This window comes from Hypanus sabinus, chromosome 11 (genome assembly GCF_030144855.1).
Source record: "Hypanus sabinus isolate sHypSab1 chromosome 11, sHypSab1.hap1, whole genome shotgun sequence".
Lineage (NCBI taxonomy): Eukaryota > Metazoa > Chordata > Chondrichthyes > Myliobatiformes > Dasyatidae > Hypanus > Hypanus sabinus.
In genome coordinates, this window is record NC_082716.1 from 5,920,875 (window position 1) to 5,938,601 (window position 17,727).

General features: G+C 43.6%; 1 protein-coding gene across 3 annotated transcripts in view; it reads left to right on the top strand.

Annotated features, from left to right (window-relative positions):
• The window catches only part of ssx2ipa (synovial sarcoma, X breakpoint 2 interacting protein a), a 100,570-nt gene that overhangs the window by 59,582 nt on the left and 23,261 nt on the right, over positions 1-17,727 (top strand). For all 3 annotated transcript variants that reach the window (XM_059983725.1, XM_059983726.1, XM_059983727.1), the window contains exons 5-8: positions 2,814-2,924; positions 5,793-5,928; positions 15,941-16,016; positions 16,502-16,679. In XM_059983725.1, the coding sequence (XP_059839708.1) occupies positions 2,814-2,924; positions 5,793-5,928; positions 15,941-16,016; positions 16,502-16,679 (501 nt within the window). The remainder of the gene's footprint in view (positions 1-2,813; positions 2,925-5,792; positions 5,929-15,940; positions 16,017-16,501; positions 16,680-17,727) is intronic.

Consider the following 17,727-nt stretch of genomic DNA (forward strand, 5'->3'; position numbering starts at 1 on the left):
TGGTGCATTGGCCTTCATCAACCATGGGATTGAGTTTAAGAGCTGAAAAGTAACATTGCAGCTATATAGGACCCTTGTCAGACCCCACTTGGAGTACTGTGCTCAGTTCTGGTCACCTTACTAAAGGAAGAATCTAGAAACTATAGAAAAGGTGCAGAGGAGATTTACAAGGATGGTGCCTGGATTGGGGAGCGTGCCCTATGAGAATAGGTTGAGTGAACTCAGCCTTTTCTCCTTGGAGCGATGGAGGATGAGAGGTGACCTGATAGAGGTATAAAAGATAATGAGAGGCATTGATCGTGTGGATAGTCAGAGACTTTTTCCCCAGGGCTGTAATGGCTAACATGGGTGGTGGCATCCGTTAGTCTCACGAGTCCATGGATCTGCGCCTGGAATGGTTTTAGACAGACAGACAGACGTATTTTATTGATCCCGAGGGAAATTGGGTTTCGTTACACCCATGTTAGCCATTCGTTTCGTTACAGCAGCACCAACCAAGAATAGTGAAGAAATATAGCAATAAATATGAAACCATAAATAATTAAATAATAATAATAAGTTAATCATGCCAAGTGGAAATAAGTCCAGGACCAGCCTATTGGCTCGGGGTGTTTGACACTCCTAGGGAGGAGTTGTAAAGTTTGATGGCCACAGGTAGGAATGACTTCCTATGACACTCAGTGTTACATCTTGGTGGAATAAGTCTCTGGCTGAATGTACTCCTGTGCCTAACCAGTACATTATAGAGTGGATGGGAGTCATTGTCCAAGATGGAATGCAACTTGGACAGCATCCTCTTTTCAGACACCACCGTCAGAGAGCCCAGTTCCATCCCCACAACATCACTGGCCTTACGAATGATTTTGTTGATTCTGTTGGTGACTGCTACCCCTCAGCCTGCTGCCCCAGCAAACATGGTAGCACTGGCCACCACAGCCTCGTAGAACATCCTCAGCATCGTCTGGCAGATGTTAAAGGACCTGAGTCTCCTCAGGAAATAGAGACTGCTCTGACCCTTCTTGCAGACAGCCTCAGTGTTTTTTGACCAGTCCAGTTTATTGTCCATTTGTATCCCCAGGTATTTGTAATCCTCCACCATGTCCACAGTGACCCCTTGGATGGAAACAGGGGTCACCAGTGCCTTAGCCCTCCTCAGGTCCACCACCAGCTCCTTAGTCTCTTTCACATTAAGCTGCAGATGATTCTGCTTGCACCATGTGACAAAGTTTCCCACCATAGCCCTGTACTCAGCCTCACCTCCCCTGCTGATGCATCAAACTATGGCAGAGTCATCAGAAAACTTCTAAAGATGGCAAAACTCTGTGTTGTAGTTGAAGTCCGAGGTGTAGATGGTGAAGAGAAAGGGCGCAGGCCTGGGGAAGCTTTTATGGAAGACCGGCAGTTGCCCATGTAGCAAGTCTCCCCTCTCCACACCACCAATATTGTCCAAGGGAAGGACAAGGGTCAATACAACTTGGCACTGTTATCGTCACAGGAGTTGCCAGAATGAGGTTGAAGGCAATGTTGGGCTGCCTTAGGGACTTCAGCTCCAGATATGTCCTCGGGGTTTTACTCCTGAAGCCTTTCCTGTTAGTGGTTATGGCTGCAAGGCAGCAGAGGTTTGAAATCAGAGTTTTCCCTCTCTTAGATGGACTGCCTTCCTAGACTGACGAGCTCCATCTACCCGAAGAACTGGTTTTAAGACACCAGGACCCGCCTTTGCCCTTTCTCCTGTCAGTTGAAACAGTTCTGCCAGGCTTGAAGGCTAAGCCACATGAGAAGGCCATGAGTTGGTCTTGGTTGTCAGAGGCTATTTGAGGCACATGCTGTGAGAAGCACTTTTAGGTAGTGGGAGCTCATCCCCACTACCACTCCTCGGCTTGACAACCGTAGGAACCAGCTAAGACGAGGGCGCAGTTTTAAGGGTTTTGGAAGTAGGTACAGAGGAGATGTCCAGGGTAAGGTTTTTACGCAGAGGGTGGTGAGGACGTGGAATGGGCTGCTGGTGAAGGTAGTGGAGGCAGATACAATAGGGTCTTTTAAGAGACTCCTGGATAGGTACATGGAGCTTAGAAAAATAGAGGGCTATGGGTAACCCGAGGTAATTTCTAAAGTACATGTTTGGCACAGCGTTGTAGGCTGTAGGTTTTCTATGTTGCTATTCTAAAAGTGACGTGGCGGACTTTTAACATTGTAAACCAGCAAGTTTGTTATGTCTCCCCACTTGCTGGGAAAATAGACACCTCTTTCTCCCTCATTAGGGAGAGAGAAAACAAGGGCCCATTATAATTAAATAGTCAAATGTGCACAGGTTGGAGCTCAACTCTTCAAAAAGTCATATTCAACAATCCTCAGTAGAGTCTCGCACTTTACTCCATCAAATCATGGTCTCCAACGGATTGAATCCTACGACTGGTTCTCCCCAGCATCTTCGCTCTCCGTCTCCCACCGAACAAAATAAAAGGCTCACACTGGTGTCACGCACAAAAAAAAAGTACCCCTGCTCTCCCAGCCTTCTCTCCTGATTGGATGGTTCGCATTCCTCAGCACCCATCATCTCTAACAATAACCCAAACACTGCTTCTACAGAAGGACCATTGCATGAACCACCTTGCAACGTTAGCAGTGAAATCTTTACCAGGGTGTCACATAACCTTCAGTAGGCTCCCTCCAGTTATTCGATGTATTAAGTAGGTGTGAACTGACACACTAATTTGTGGATGAATGGACTTTGTTGGACATTGCTGTGTAAAGAGTATGAATTTCTCAAGCAATGGTGATCGTTGTATTTTAATATAATTGAATCTCTTTAGGATCAGCTGGAGTCCTCCCGGAGAGAGGTGGCATCATTTCAGGAGAAGGACAGACAGCTACAGTTGAAGAACCGAGCTTTGCACAATTTACTGAAGAATGAAAAGGAGGAGGTAAATGTCGTGAGTCTGTTTTCAAGTAAAACAGAATGCCTTTCTCAATTCCCATTTTTGTCTTGCATTCCTTTTGGTCAAGAACTTCCAGCAGACTTTGACAATCTCAATTATTCTTTCAGCAAGTTGATGAGCATTTGAGGTTTTCTTAGTTCAAGCTTTTGGTTTAGTTGCAATGCTTTTAACAGAATCTGTAGGTCATTGCTGTACTGAACAAGTGCTGTTGTCAGGTGCAGTCTGACATGGGAGATGATTCAACCTGCTCGGATGAATTTGTGTTGCTATTTGAAGAACAAACATTTCTTCTAATCTTAAGCCAATATCCTCTAATAATCAGCTTACCATCTTCATTGTAAGACTTGGATGTACACTGAATAATTTCTGTATTTTGATCTAATTAATAATTGCTATTTAGTTTTTAATAAAAGTAGTAGTTAAGATGGTGATACCCAATGTATGTAACAGCTTTCTGGTAGTCAAAAGCCTAAGAAATTCGACTTAGAAACATCACTAAAAATACCTGTTTCTGAGGCAAGTTGTGTTAAATTATTACCACAAACTGTGAAGGGGTGAGTGATGGTGAGGCAAATTCAGGGGATGAGCTGATCTGCTGTGTTGCAGAATTGTTGCAGATGGAGTTCTAATACCTGTATATCTAGCCCAGGAGCAAGATTGGATTGCTCTGGGCGTCAAAGTGAGAAGTCGGGGCCCGGGCAGAGGGAATTTAGTGTCCATACAACTGGCTGTGGTGCAAGGTTGAATTGCTCTGGGTGCCAAGCTGATTTGAAGAGCTTGCAAGCAGCTTAAGGCTGGGTGATGTAATCTGAGCCAGGAGTGAGTCACTGGGCTGTGTGGTCTAGGCCTGGAGCCTTTCACAGCAGCAGTGCCCAGGTCCTAGATTTGCTTTTTGGACTTTTTTTTAAACACTGGTCCAGATCAGTCAAAAAAAAACAATTTTGCTTGCTCGATGTTCATTCTTCTCTCCAGAGCTCCAGAGCCTTTTCCAGATGGAATGAAAAGACAGGGTGTTGGGCTTCGAGGCAAGAGCCACTTTCTCTCACTCTCTGCGGTGCTGAGGCTTTGAAGACTGCGCTGGTTGTCGTGCTTCGTGCCCACTAATATGATAAGCTGATAAGCAAGGCTTTGGGCCTACTCTGGGTTGGTCCAGTGTTCGGATCAGAGGACTCAATTTTGGTTCAGAATGCTGTTGTTCGCTTCAGTTGCTTGCATGATTTATTTTTTTCCACGAGTATCAAGTGTTGGTCTTTTATTTTTATTCTGTTTTTACTTTAATTGGGTTTTTCGGGTTTCCTGCTTTGTGGCTGCCTGTGAGCAAACAAAACTTGAGGTTGTACAATTTGTATGTTCTTTTGATGATATTCTTGATTCTGATATTTTCTGGAAAATACAATATATAAGAATACTTCATTAGTACAAGTACTTTGTCATTTAGTTCAAAATCTCTTCAGCAGTTCATAATTTCACTCACCACAGCTTTGAACTGATTCTGCAATCTGTAGTCACACTTACACGGACTTTACAACTCATTACTCAATATTATTTATTTCATTATTTGCATGATTTGTTTTTTGCACATTGGTTGTTTTTAAGTCTTTGTTATTTAGTTTTCATAAATTTTTGTATTTTTTTATCTGTGAATCTTGCAAAAAAAAATCTCAAGGTAGTATATGGTGACATGCATGTATTTTGATAACTTTGACCTGCCTGTGGCTGTTCGGAGTGAACTAGTAAATAATGTTAAAATCAGACCACCAACTTGTCCTGATGTAAACGTGACACAATGTTATTTTTCAGTATTACCTTTGGAAAATATGTACCTCTTGTTGCATTTTGAGACGTGTTCTGAAATTGGTGCATGATATTAATGTGAAGTTAGTTAAGTGATCTCCTCCAGAACAAAAATGATGTGAAGAAACTGCTAAAAGCTGGTGCACTACTCTGCTGGAGAAACCCAATGGGTCAAGCAGCATCTGTGGGGAGAAAAGGAATTGTCAAGAGTTTCAAGATGAAACCCTCTTTATTCCGGTAATTTCTTTCCTTCCTCTGATTATACTCAACCTGATGAGTTCCTCCTGCAGGTTGCAGGTTCTTCACGGCAAACAGCTTCACCAAGTTGGAGCCCATGGTGTGTTTGTTAAACTGCAAAATGTGTGATCCCATTCAAAGTAAAATTATTATCAAAGTACTAATCTGTCACCAGATACAGCCCTCAGATTCATTTTCTTACAGGCATTCACAGTAGAACAAAGAAATACAATAGAATCAACGGAAAAACTATACACAAAGTCTGAAATAAAAACCAATGTGCAAAAGACAAACTGTGCAAGTTAAAATTAAATAAATAGATTAGTATATTATACTGAGGCATGAGTTCTAGAGTCCTTGAAAGTGAATCCATAGGTCGTGGAATCAGTTCAGTGTGAGTGAAGTTACCCATACTGGCTCAGGAGCCTGATGGTTGAAGGGTAATAACGATTCCACAATGAACGTTGTTGATCCATGCGTGTTATGTTTGTGGTACTTGTAAGCTGGATGGCCGTGAATAGCACACACGAAAGATGGAGAGGTGAGGAACAACGTGCTGCTGTTTATTTTGTAAGTCATCTACCCAGAATGCCCTCTCACAACACGTTCACAACGTAACACACAGAAGCAGCAACCATCTATAATGGTTAAAATGTATATAATAATGTGCCTTATTTTAAATTTGTAAGTACTTTGAGTTGTGTTTAGCTTTAAATTTTACACTTGAATTTTTCATACTGGTACTTCATCACAGCAGAACTTTAGCCATTTTCTTTGAGTATGAATATTATTGCAAGTTGATCAGATTTTATCTCTCTTCAGATTCAAAAGTTGCAAAATATAATCGCAAGCCGTGCAACTCAGTACAACCATGACCTGAAGAGAAAGGAACGAGAATACAACAAGCTGAAAGAACGCTTACACCAGCTTGTAATGGACAAGAAAGACAAGAAGCTGTGTAAGTGTGGCTAAAGATAAAGAGCACAATGTAGCTCGTTCCCTTTCCTTATAACCTTGAGTAAAGTATCATTTGGAATGGAAATTTATAACTTTTGTCTGAATTGGTTTTGTGGATATGTGTGAGTTAATTATGGATGTGCCATGTCTGTGCCCCAATATGTGGTGACAGTTGCAGGTTGTCCCATTACATCCGAGGGTGTATTGGTTGTTGACACAAATATTGCATTCCACTGTTTCATAGTCTAGAACACTACAGCACAGCAACAGGCCGTTTGGCCTATCTAGTTCAATTAATAAATCTGAATCATAATCTCTTAACCTTAGGTGTACAAGAAGATGAGAGACACAGATAGATTGGACATCCAGAGAATTTTTCCCTGGGCAGAAATACCTAATGTATTTTCAGGTGAATGGAGGAAAGTATAGGGAGATATGAGAGGTAGTTTTTTTTTTAAACACAATCCTGGGTGTGTAGGTCATGCTTCCAAGGTGGTGGTAGAACAGATGTTTAATACAATCACAGATTTGCAGATGCTGGAAATCTGAGCAACATACAAAATGCTGGAGGAACTCAGCAGGCCAGGCAGCATCAGTAGAAAAGAGTACAGTCAACATTTTGGGTCAAAACCCTTCGGCAGGATATTTAAGAGATTCTTAGATTCATGGATAAATGAAAAATGGAGGGTTATTTGGGAGAGAGAGGTTAGACTGATCTACAGTATGTTAAATACAGCACAGTAAGTTCTGTACTGTTCCATGTTTGGTGTGAAATAGAACATGCTAGAAATCATAAATGAGATTCTGCGGATGCTGGAAATCCAGAACAACACACACAAAATGCTGGAGGAACGCAGTCTGTGTTTTAGTCTGAGACCCTTCATCAGGTCATACTGGAAATACGCCGCAGTTCAGGACACTTTGGTGGGAAGGAAAACGCCGATAACACTTGAGGTTTTTTTTCAACGTTTCCATCCTCGCCAGTATTTGTTTTTGACTTCACTTCTTTTGACTTGGGCATTAAGAAGTTTCCTCATTTCTACATAGGTAATAAGCAATCTGGAATCAAATAGAGTGACTGCAATTCACAAATAGTTTGAAAGGAATCCCTCCTCTGATGCTCCCTTCCCTTTCCTACAAGGAGATTCACTACATAATAGTGTGCAGTTAGACTCTCAGCAAAGGCAAGCAAATGAGGAGACAAAAGTGCATCCAGCATGGTGAGTATCAGTGCATTAGGGATGCAAAATCAAAAAAGGGCAGCAAATACAGTACTCAAAGTTTTATATCTCAATGCACAATATAAGAAATGCAGATGATCTTGTTGTCAGGTATGATCTTGTGGCATCAATGAATCGTGGCTGATGGATGGTTGCAGTTGAGAACTGAATGTCCAAAGTTACAAGTTGTATCAGAGGGATACGAAGGTAGCAGAGGGAGTGACTTGGCTCTGCTGGTAAAGAATAGCATCAAATCAAAGATGTGACTTAGGATCGGAAGATGTTAAATCCTTGTGGATGGATTTAAGAAACTACGAGGGTAAGAGGACCCTGATGGCAGTTATATACAGGCCTCCCTCCCAGCTGTAGCTGGGATGTGAACCACAGATTACAATGGAAAATAGAAGACGTGCCAGAAGGGCAATGTTATGATAGTCATGGGAGATTTTAACTTGCAGGTCAATTAGAGAATATCAGGTTGATAATGGATCTCAAGAGAGTTTGCTGAATAGAGCAGTTTTTCATTGAGCCTACTAGGGGATCAGCTATGCTGGAATAGGTATTATACAATGAACTAGAGGTGATTATGAAGCCTAAGGTAAAAAGCCCTTGGGAGCCAGTAATCACAATATGATTGAGTTCAACTTGAAATTTGAGCTGCTCAAAGCCATCAAGGCTGCAAAACAACATTATAGGGACAAGATTGAGTCAAGATTCACAACAAGCAGTACACATGACTTGTGGCGAGGGCTGCATACCACCGCAGACTTCAAAGCTAAACGTCGTGCTGCCAACATTATGGCCTCTTTCCTTGATGAGCTCAATCACTTTTACACTCGGTTCAATTTCGCTAATCCTGAGCCTCCGAAGAAAGCCACCGCTACAAACTGCAACCTGGTCATCTCTGAAGCTGAGGTACGCAGATGTTTTCAATGAGTGGACAGTCGCAAGGCTGTGGGACTGGACAGCACAACTAGCAGGTGTGCTTACTGACATTTTCAATCTCTCCCTCTCCCAGTGCAGAGTGCCCTCCTGCTTCAAGTTATCCACCGTTGTCCCTGTACCAAAAAAAGACCAAGGCAACATGCCTGAACGACTGACGTCCTGTCAGTCACCTCAATAATAAGGAAATGCTTTGAGAGGCTGGTCAAGGATTACATCTGCAGCTTCCTACCACCCAAACTGGACTCCCTACAATTGGCCTACCGACGCAACCAATCGACAGACAACGCAATAGCTCACTGCTTTACATACAGTCCTTACACATCTGGAGAAGGATGCTTATGTGAGAATGTTGTTCTTGGACTACAGTTCAGCATTCAACACATTAGTTCCATCCAGTCTCAACAAGAGGCTCAGAGACCTCGGCCTTCACCCTGCCTTGTGCAGCTGGATCCTGAACTTCCTGTCAGATTGGCAAGATCCAGCAGGTGGCAAGAGTGAGCTCCCTCTCCTCCATCACTCTGACTCTCGACACAGGAGCCACTCAGGGCTCTGCACTAAATCGCCTCCTTTACTTCCTGTATACCCATGACTGTGTCACCACCCACAGCTTTAATCTGCTAATTAAATTTGCCGACAACACTACATTGATTGGCCTTATCTCAAACAATAACGAGGGAGCCAAAGGAAAAGAAGTCACCTCTCTGACACAGTGGTGTCAGGAAAACAACCTCTTCCTTAATGTTGCAGAAAACAAAGGAGCTGGTTATGGCTTATAGGAGGAATGCCCCTATTGACATCAATGGATCTACGGTGCACGGTATCCACATCACCGAGGACCTCATGTGTGGTGAAAAAGGCACAATAGCACCTCTTTCACTTCAGACGGTTGAAGTTTGGTATGGGCCCCCAAATCCTAAGAATTTTCTACAGGGGCACAATTGGGAGCATCCTGGCTGGCTGCATCATTGCCTAGTATGAGGACAGTACCTCTCTTAATCTCAGGACTCTGCAGAGAATGGTGTGGACAGCCCAGCAGATCTGTAGTTGTGAACTTACCATGATTCAAGACATTTACAAGGACAAGTGTGTAGGATCATTGGGGACCCAAATCACCCCAACCACAATCTATTTCAGCTGCTACCGTCCGAGAATCAGTACTGCAGCATAAAAGTCAGGACCAACAGGCTCTGGGACGCTTTTTCCACCACTATCAGACTGATGAACTCGTGCTGATTTGAATGTACTCTATATTACATTGACTGTTCTATTTATTATAAATTACTATGATTGCATATTTAGATGGAGAGGTAACATAAAGATTTTTATTCCTATACATGAAGGATGCAAGAAATAAAGTCAATTAAATTCAATAAAGTCTGCCATAGCCATATTTCAGTGGAGTAAAGGAAATTACAGTAGTATGAGAGAGGAGTTGACCAAAGTAAATTGGAAGGAGATGCTGGCAGGGATGACAGCAGAGCAGCAATGGTGAGCTTTTGGGGAAAATGAGGAGGATGCAGGAGAGATGTATTTTAAAAACAAATAAATTTTCAAATGGCAATATAGTATAAACGAGGCCAACAATGGAAGTCAAAAACAAAAGAGAGGGCATATAACAAAACAAAACTTAAGGAAATTAGAGGATTGGGAAGCTTTTTAAAAACCTACACAGCAATTAAAAGTATCATTAGAAGGGAAAAGATGAAATATAAAAGCAAGCTAGCAAATAATATCAAAGTGGATAGTGAGACCTTTTTCAAGTATGTTTTTTAAAAAAGAGATAAGAGTGGATATAGTACCACTGGAGAAATAATAATGGAGGACAAAGATGGCAGATGAACTAACTGAATATTTTGCATCAGTCTCCACTGTGGATGACACTAGCAGTGTACCAGATGTTGTGCATAAAGGAAGAGAAGTGAGTGCAGTTACTGTTACAAGGGAGAAGGTGCTCAAAAAGCTAAAAGAACTAGACCTTGGGGTTCTGAAGGAGGTTGTGGTAGAGATTGTGGTGGCATTAGAAATTATCTTTCAAAAATCATTGGACTCTGGCAATGTGGCAGAGGACTGGAAAATTGCAAATGTCACTCCACTCATTAAGAAAGGAGGAAGGCAACAGAAAGAAACTTATAGATCAGTTAGTCTAACCTCAGTGGTTGGGAAGATTTTGGAGTCTATTGTTATGGAGAAGGTTATGGTGTACTTAGTGACACAGGACAAGATTGTCATGAGGGGCCGGATGAACTCAAACGCAGGACGCAGACACTGAAGTACTAGGGGAAGGACAGGATGGGGATGCCATGGCACTTAAGGGTAGCTGGGGTTCAGGCTGATAGAATTCTGGCAGGCGGAGCGGAGCGGCCCCTGATGTACAGGTAGGCAGAGCGGAGCAGCCCCCGGGGTTCAGGCAGGAAGGCAGATAGGTCCCCAGGGTTCAGGGTTTAGGCAGGCAGGCAGGTCCCCGAGGTTCAGGCAGGCAGGTAGACAGGTCCCCGGGTTCAGGCAGGCAGGTCCTCGAGGTTCAGACAGACAGACAGGTCTAGGTGGCGATAGGCTAGCGGAGAGCCCTCCCTGGGCATGTATCCTGGGTAGGGACGCCTCCCAGGCGGAAACACCGGAGGCCTGGGCATGACGTGGACCCCTAGGTGGGTGCGGGCACTATCCCAGAGTTCGGGCAGAAGAGAAGGAGGGGGCAGAACCCACGGCAGGTCGGCCGGAGCTGCCCGACGGAGGCAAGGGATAGGAACAGGCAGAACCCCCACCGGGCCAAAGCAGGTCAGCCAGACATGCCCGATAGGGGCAAGGGGTAGGAACAGGGAGAGGTCAAGGTTGACCAACACAACAGCCATGACAACGGGAAATTCGGAAACGGCTGGGAGACACTGACTGCGCGAAACACAAAACCAAGCGGAGAACTGGGACCAGTGCTTGGGAAGAAAGGTGGGAGAGCGGACCAACCTAGCAATACTGGTACGGGCAGAGAAACATGGTGAAGAATAGGTCTGAGCCCGGGCGGGATAACAGAATGTGGAGATGAGTTCGGAGCCGGCGGAGAAACAGGAAACAGAACAAAATGACCACCCGTTTGGTCCCAGTCCCAAGGCCCCTTATAAACACCTGCAGCTTAATGAGTCACAGGTGTGTCTCCTTGAACCAGGAGGGTCCTAACTAGATCACGGGTGACGGGAGGGACAACTGCAGGACCCGGAGTCCGGAGCCCCTGGACCGGATCAAACCCCGGAATGCGGTTCCGGATCAGACCCTGTCAAAGATAGGATGAAGTCAACATGGTTTCCTTAAGGGAAAATCAAGCCTGACAAACCTGTTGGAATTTCTTGAGGAGATACAAGTAGGATCGATAAAGGGGATACAGTGAACGTTGTATATTTGAACTAGCAGAAGGCCTTTGACAAGGTGCCACATATGAGGCTGCTTACCAAGTTAAGAACCTGTGGTGTTACAAGAAAGCTACTGACATGGTTAGAACATTGGCTGATTGGTAGGAGGGAGCAAATGGGGTTCGCTGCCAGTGACTAGTGGTGTTCCGCAAGGGTTGATGTTGGGACCACTTCCTTTTCTGCTGTATTTCAATGATATTGATGATGGAATATGTTGCCAAGTTTACAGATGATACGAAGATTCGTATAGGTGCAGGTAGTGTTGAGGAAATAGGTAGGCTGCAGAAGGACTTGCTGGCTGATGGCATAGTGGCATCAGCGCCAGACTTCGGAGTGAAGGCTCCCAAGTTCGAATCCAGCCAGCTTCCTTGTACATTTTCCATCTGTGCTGGGTTGAGCATTGAGCTAGCAACTCAGACACCACTCAGAGTTAAGGGCTTTCTTCTTCTTCAGAAGGACTTAGACAGATTAGGAGAATAGGCAAGTGAGTAGGAAGCAAAATACAGTGTTGGAAAATGCATGGTCATATGCTTTGGTAGTAGAAATAAATGTGGAGACTGTTTAATAAATCGGAAGAAAATCCAAAAATCTGAGATGAACACCCTTGTACAGAACACCCTAAAGGACAACTTCTAGGTAGTCAGTGGTGAGGAAAGCAAATGCACTGTTGGTATTCATTTCAAGAAGTCTAGAATACAAGAGCAGGGATGTGATGCTGAGGCTTTATAAGGCACTGGTGAAGCTTCACTGAGTAATGTGAACAGCTTTGGGCTCCTCATCTAAGAAAAGTTGTGCTGGCATTGGAGAGGGTCCAAAGGCAGTTCACAAGGATGATTCGGGAAATGAAAGGGTTATACGAGGAATATTTGATGGCTTTGAATCTGTACTTGCTGGAATTTAGAAGGATGAGGGGGGATCTCATTGAAGCCTTTCAAATAGTGAAAGGCCAAGACAGTAAATGTGGAAAGGATGTTTCCCCATGGTGGGGGGGGGGGGGTCTAGGACAAGAGGGTACAGCCTCAAGATAGAGGTGTAAATTTAAAACAGGTGCAGAGAAATTTCTTTAGCCAGAGGCTGGTGAATTTGTGGAATTTGTTACCACAGGCAGTTGTGGAGTCCAGGTCGTGGGGTGTATTTAAGGCAGAGATTGATAAGTTCTTGCTTCGATGTGGCATCAAAGGTTATGGGGAAAAAGCCAGGGAATGCAGTTGAGGAGGGGGGAAAAAGGATCAGCCATGATGGAATGGAGGAGCAGACTTGATGGGCCAAGTGGCCTAAATCTGCTCTGATGCCTTATCATCTTATATTGTATACAATCCTTGTGTAAGATGGGAGCAGATTTGTTCACATCACCTAATATACCTGCTTTCATTCCATCTAAGCAGCTGGTGTTCACTGCTTGACCTAAGCTGTTATCCAGCATTTTTGATAAGTACATAGGTGGGAGGAGAATGGAGAACTGTGGTGCAGGTTGACGGAACTGAGCAGAATGATAGTTTGGCATTGACCTGATGGGCTTAAGGGTCTGCTTTTGTGCTATAGTGCTGTATGACTTGATCTTTGGCTATGTTTTTTTTTGCTGCTATTGACAAGATGGCAGCAAGGCATGGAACAGAGGCATAGCATTTAGCAGTTGGGAGCAGGGTTCAATTCCCAATGCAGTCTGTAATGAGTTTGTTCATTCTCCCCATGAATGTGTGAATTACCTCCGAGTGCTCTGGTTTCCTCCCATATTTCAAAGATTTATGGGTTAAGTTATCGGGATGCTATGTTAGTGCAGGAAACATTTCGACACTTGCAGGGCTCCCTCCAGCATGTCCTCAGATAGTATTGGTTGTTGAGACAAACATTTCACTGTTTTGCGGTGTATGTGACACATAATAAATCTAACTAATTTAGTGAATTAAAAATTAATTCTTCTAATAAAACTTACGTTGGCTTTTATTGCCAGCTTCTGGAATGCCACAGTAATGCTGAGGCCTGTATTTTGTGTTTACAGCAATAAAACTAACTGGCACTTGTTACTGTATATCCACCAGCAACTAGTCTTAATGTTGAAATCTCTCAGATTTAAGTGTTCATTCATAGACTGCACTATTTTCAACTTTCTCCAAAGACCAGCTAGTGACTTTTTCCCAGAACAGAAATGGTTTGTGCCAGAGAAGGCTGGCATCTGTGGCCACCACCTTTTCCTGGGTGGATGCAAGAAGACTATCTAGCTGTTCATGGGTTAGCATCCGATTAACTGCCCTCTCCCTCTCCCTCTCCCTCTCCCTCTCCCCGTCCCTCTCCCCGTCCCTCTCCCCGTCCCTCTCCCCGTCCCTCTCCCCGTCCCTCTCCCCCTCCCTCTCCCCCTCCCTCTCCCCCTCCCTCTCCCCCTCCCTCTCCCCCTCCCTCTCCCCCTCCCCCTCCCCCTCCCCCTCCCCCTCCCCCTCCCCCTCCCCCTCCCCCTCCCCCTCCCCCTCCCCCTCCCCCTCCCCCTCCCCCTCCCCCTCCCCCTCCCCCATATCTATCCAAACAAAGCAATGTTTCTCCAGACCATATTACACCCACAAAACATGTATCACACACAACACACAAACCAAAATCTTACCATAAGCAATTTAATAAAGTATAATTCAAAATGCATGTAGTGCACAGCACAAGAAAACGGCTCACTCTCCTAATGCTGGGATGTCAGTGGTGGCAGAGTATTCATTAGTCTCTATGTGAGGGAAGAAGCCTCTACCCAGCTGTGATCGAATAGCAGAGCAAACATGATGGGCTGAATGAATGTCTTGTGGTCTAATATACAACAACTGGAAAGCACATATCCCTAGGGTACTCCTTAGTCTCTCAGTGCGAGGGGAAAAACTGAACCAGTCTAGTAGTCCTAGTCCTGATGCTCCTGTACCACCTTCCTGATTGTAGTGAGTCAAAAAGATTGTGGGATGGGTGGTAGGGATCCTCAACGATGCTTTGGGCCTTTGATCTGCAGTAGGCAGCCATCGATCCCAAGGGATCATGGGTTTGCACCTCTGGTGGACTGTGTCCTTTCCAGGGTGCAAGCCTGGGTGGGAAGATTTGAAGAACTGGCTGTTGCCCATGCAGCAGGCTCACCCTTTCCACATCACTGATGTAGTTCAAGGGAAGGGCAAGTGCCGATACAGCTTGGCACCAGTGTCGTCGCAGTGGTTGCCAGTGTGAAGTTGTAAACATCAAACTGCCTTTGGGGCCCCGGTTCTGGATTTCTTCCTCAGCCTTTCCCTTGGGTGGGTATGGCCACAATGTAGCAGAAGTTTAAAATCAGTTTTTCTTCTCCTAGGTCCATAATACTCTTGGTAAATGGCACAAATAGGAGGGGGAACCTTGGTGAATCGTCTTGGCAGTTTTTATTGTTCTCTGTAGGGCAGATCGCATAGAATGGAAACAATACTAATGTAACAATATATAATCTAGAAGCAGGAATAGACCATTTGGCCCCTTGTTCCTGTACTTCCACCTCTGTACAACCTACGTGAACTAATCCTCATTTCTTTCTGTTAATATCTGAAAAAACTATCATTGAATCTCAAGAGATTTCAAAAAATAAATGCATAGACTTTTTAAAAAAATAGAAATAAAATTGTTAAATAACATGCTGATTAAAATACAAAGCTTGCAAATAAAACAAAAACATGATAGTTTAGGGGGAAAAGGACTTGCTTTCCTCTTTGTAAAATGGCTTGTTACTGGTGTGTGTACTGAGGTACAGTGAAAAGCTTTGTTTGACTTGCCGATCCATAATATCAACTCATCACATCAGTGTATTGAGGTGATTGGCTGTTCATCATTTCCAATGACAGGAGACTGGTGTCGGAGAGTTTTTAAAGTGGAAAAGCCATTCCACTCTCTTGACTGCCGAAGTCTAGGTCCAGTGGTACGAGTAGTCCTCACAGCTGGGGCTTTGCTTAGCTGCATTGGATGACCATGACTACTACTATGCCTTGTCATGCCCTGTGCTCTCCACAAAGCGTTGCAGAACCACCTTCCTGGTCATTGGATCTTACTGTTGATCACTTCCGCTCACTCCGCTAGAGATGACTTTACATGCCAGAGTGGGTACGTTCCTTTCACATGGTGCATTGAGGTAGTACAAGGGGAAACAATAACAGAAGATAGTATTACTATATTCTGAAAGTGTTATGCAGGCAGACAATAAAATGTAAGATCAGAATGATGTAGATTGTGAGATCGAGTCTGTCTTATCGTACAAAAGGTCTATTTATTGTTCTTAAAACAGTGGGTTGAAACTGTCTTTGAGCTGATGGTAAGCATGTGCTTTATATCTGGGAAGAAAAATATCAATAATAAACCAATACTAATAGAGACTTCAGTCTGTTGATTTTCGTGTATAATCGTATATAGTTAAATGTTTCCATGTTAACAAATTATTCATTAATACATACAATCCACCTTTTGTTTACAATAGGCATTGACATCCTTAATTATGTGGGGCGTTCAGATGGCCGACGGAGTGCTTGGCGAACTGGCAAAACAGAAGCCAGGTATTGTTTAGTTAAATAAAGATCTTACATGTTTGTTTTTTTAACTCAGAAAGCATATTTCCATATCTCCATTTGATTTCAGTGTTGTAGTACAATACTTCGATTTCTGTAAATTCTGATAATTTCTACCTGCTGCCTTCAGTTTTCCATTCCTCATTATGGTTCCCTCCTCCTTCCCTTACTTCAATGGTCAACTGCTTTCTCCTTTTAGATACTTTCTTCAGCCATCTCACCTATCCCCTCCCAGTTTCATGCTTCATCCCTCCTCTCTTGCCCACTCACCTTCTACCTTACCTGGTCTCACCTATCACCTCCATCTTGTACTACTTCCCCTACCCCCGCCTTCCCATTCTGGCTTCTGCCCCCTTTCTTTCCAGTCCTGATGAAGGGTCAAATATTTATTCCCTCCCATAGATTTGCTGAGTTCCTCCAGTGTTTTATGTGTATTGTATAATTTTTCCCAATGTTCTCTCTCAAAACTGCAGGAATGAAGAGGAGATGTACAAAGTCCTTATCAATAACTATGAAAGACATCATAAAGAACTCATGGTGGAAAACATTGAACTGAAACAAGTTCTCCAACAGATGAAGAAAGAAATGATGTCCATACTTAATCGTAGAAAGCAGAGGCCAAAAGAGCCACTGGAAGATAGCAGTGGTATAGTGAGTTTCACAATATTATTTTTGTTGATGTCTTATTGTGGATCGTAGCACTTTTATTCCCTTGTTCAGCTGTTGATTTACGATACAGTGTCATTTTCTGCATTCTGAAAGGTTTAATCCTATCCAAATATAATTTGAAATCTTTGCTAGGTAAAGATAAAATGAAATGCGAGGTGGTGGCTGAACAATTAAATTGCTGTGCCATTAATCGGAACATCTGGTCTAAAAATTGGGGACATGTTCAGATTTCAACAGCCATGAAATGCTATTTTCAGTTTAAACCTCAAGACAGCATAACACTATTACAGTGACAGCAATCCAGGTTCAATTATTGCTGATGTCTGCAAGGAATTTGTATGTTCTTCCTGTGACTACATGGATTTCCTCTGGGTGCTCCAGTTTCCTCCCACATTCAAAAGACTGTGGTTAGGTTAATTGGTCACATGGGTGTAACTGGATGGCATGGGCTCGTTGGGCTGCAAGTTTCTTTTACCAAGCTGCTGTGTTCTAGATAAATATCAATTTGAAAAGTGTAATTATAATGCAGCAGGATGTTTGTAAAGTAATGTCCTGTGATCTATTAGAAATCTCATCCCCTTGAGAGGACACTGAAAGGAAGCTTCTATGCTCTCTCAAATCTGGTGTAAGAGATCCCAGGGTTTTATCTTAAGAATATCCTGTGACCTGGTCAATATTCTTTTCTTCCTCAGGAACCCTTTTGGACTTGCTTCCACTTGCAACTGGATGGTACTAGTGCCTTTACTGGTATTGTTGCCTTTTAATTCCCAGTAGTCATAGGGCTCTACAACATTAAAACGGGCACTTTAGCCCATCCAGTCCATGCTAGACTGGTCTCTGCCTAGTTACATTGAACTCCACCTGGACCATAGCTCTCTGTACCCCTCCCATCCATGTACTTGTCCAAACTTCTCTTGAAAGTTGAAATCCAAAACTTCCACTGGCAGTGGGTTCCACACTTTTACCACTCTCTGAATGAAGAAGTTCCCCCTCAAGCTTCCCTTTAACACATCTTGCCTTTCACCCTAAA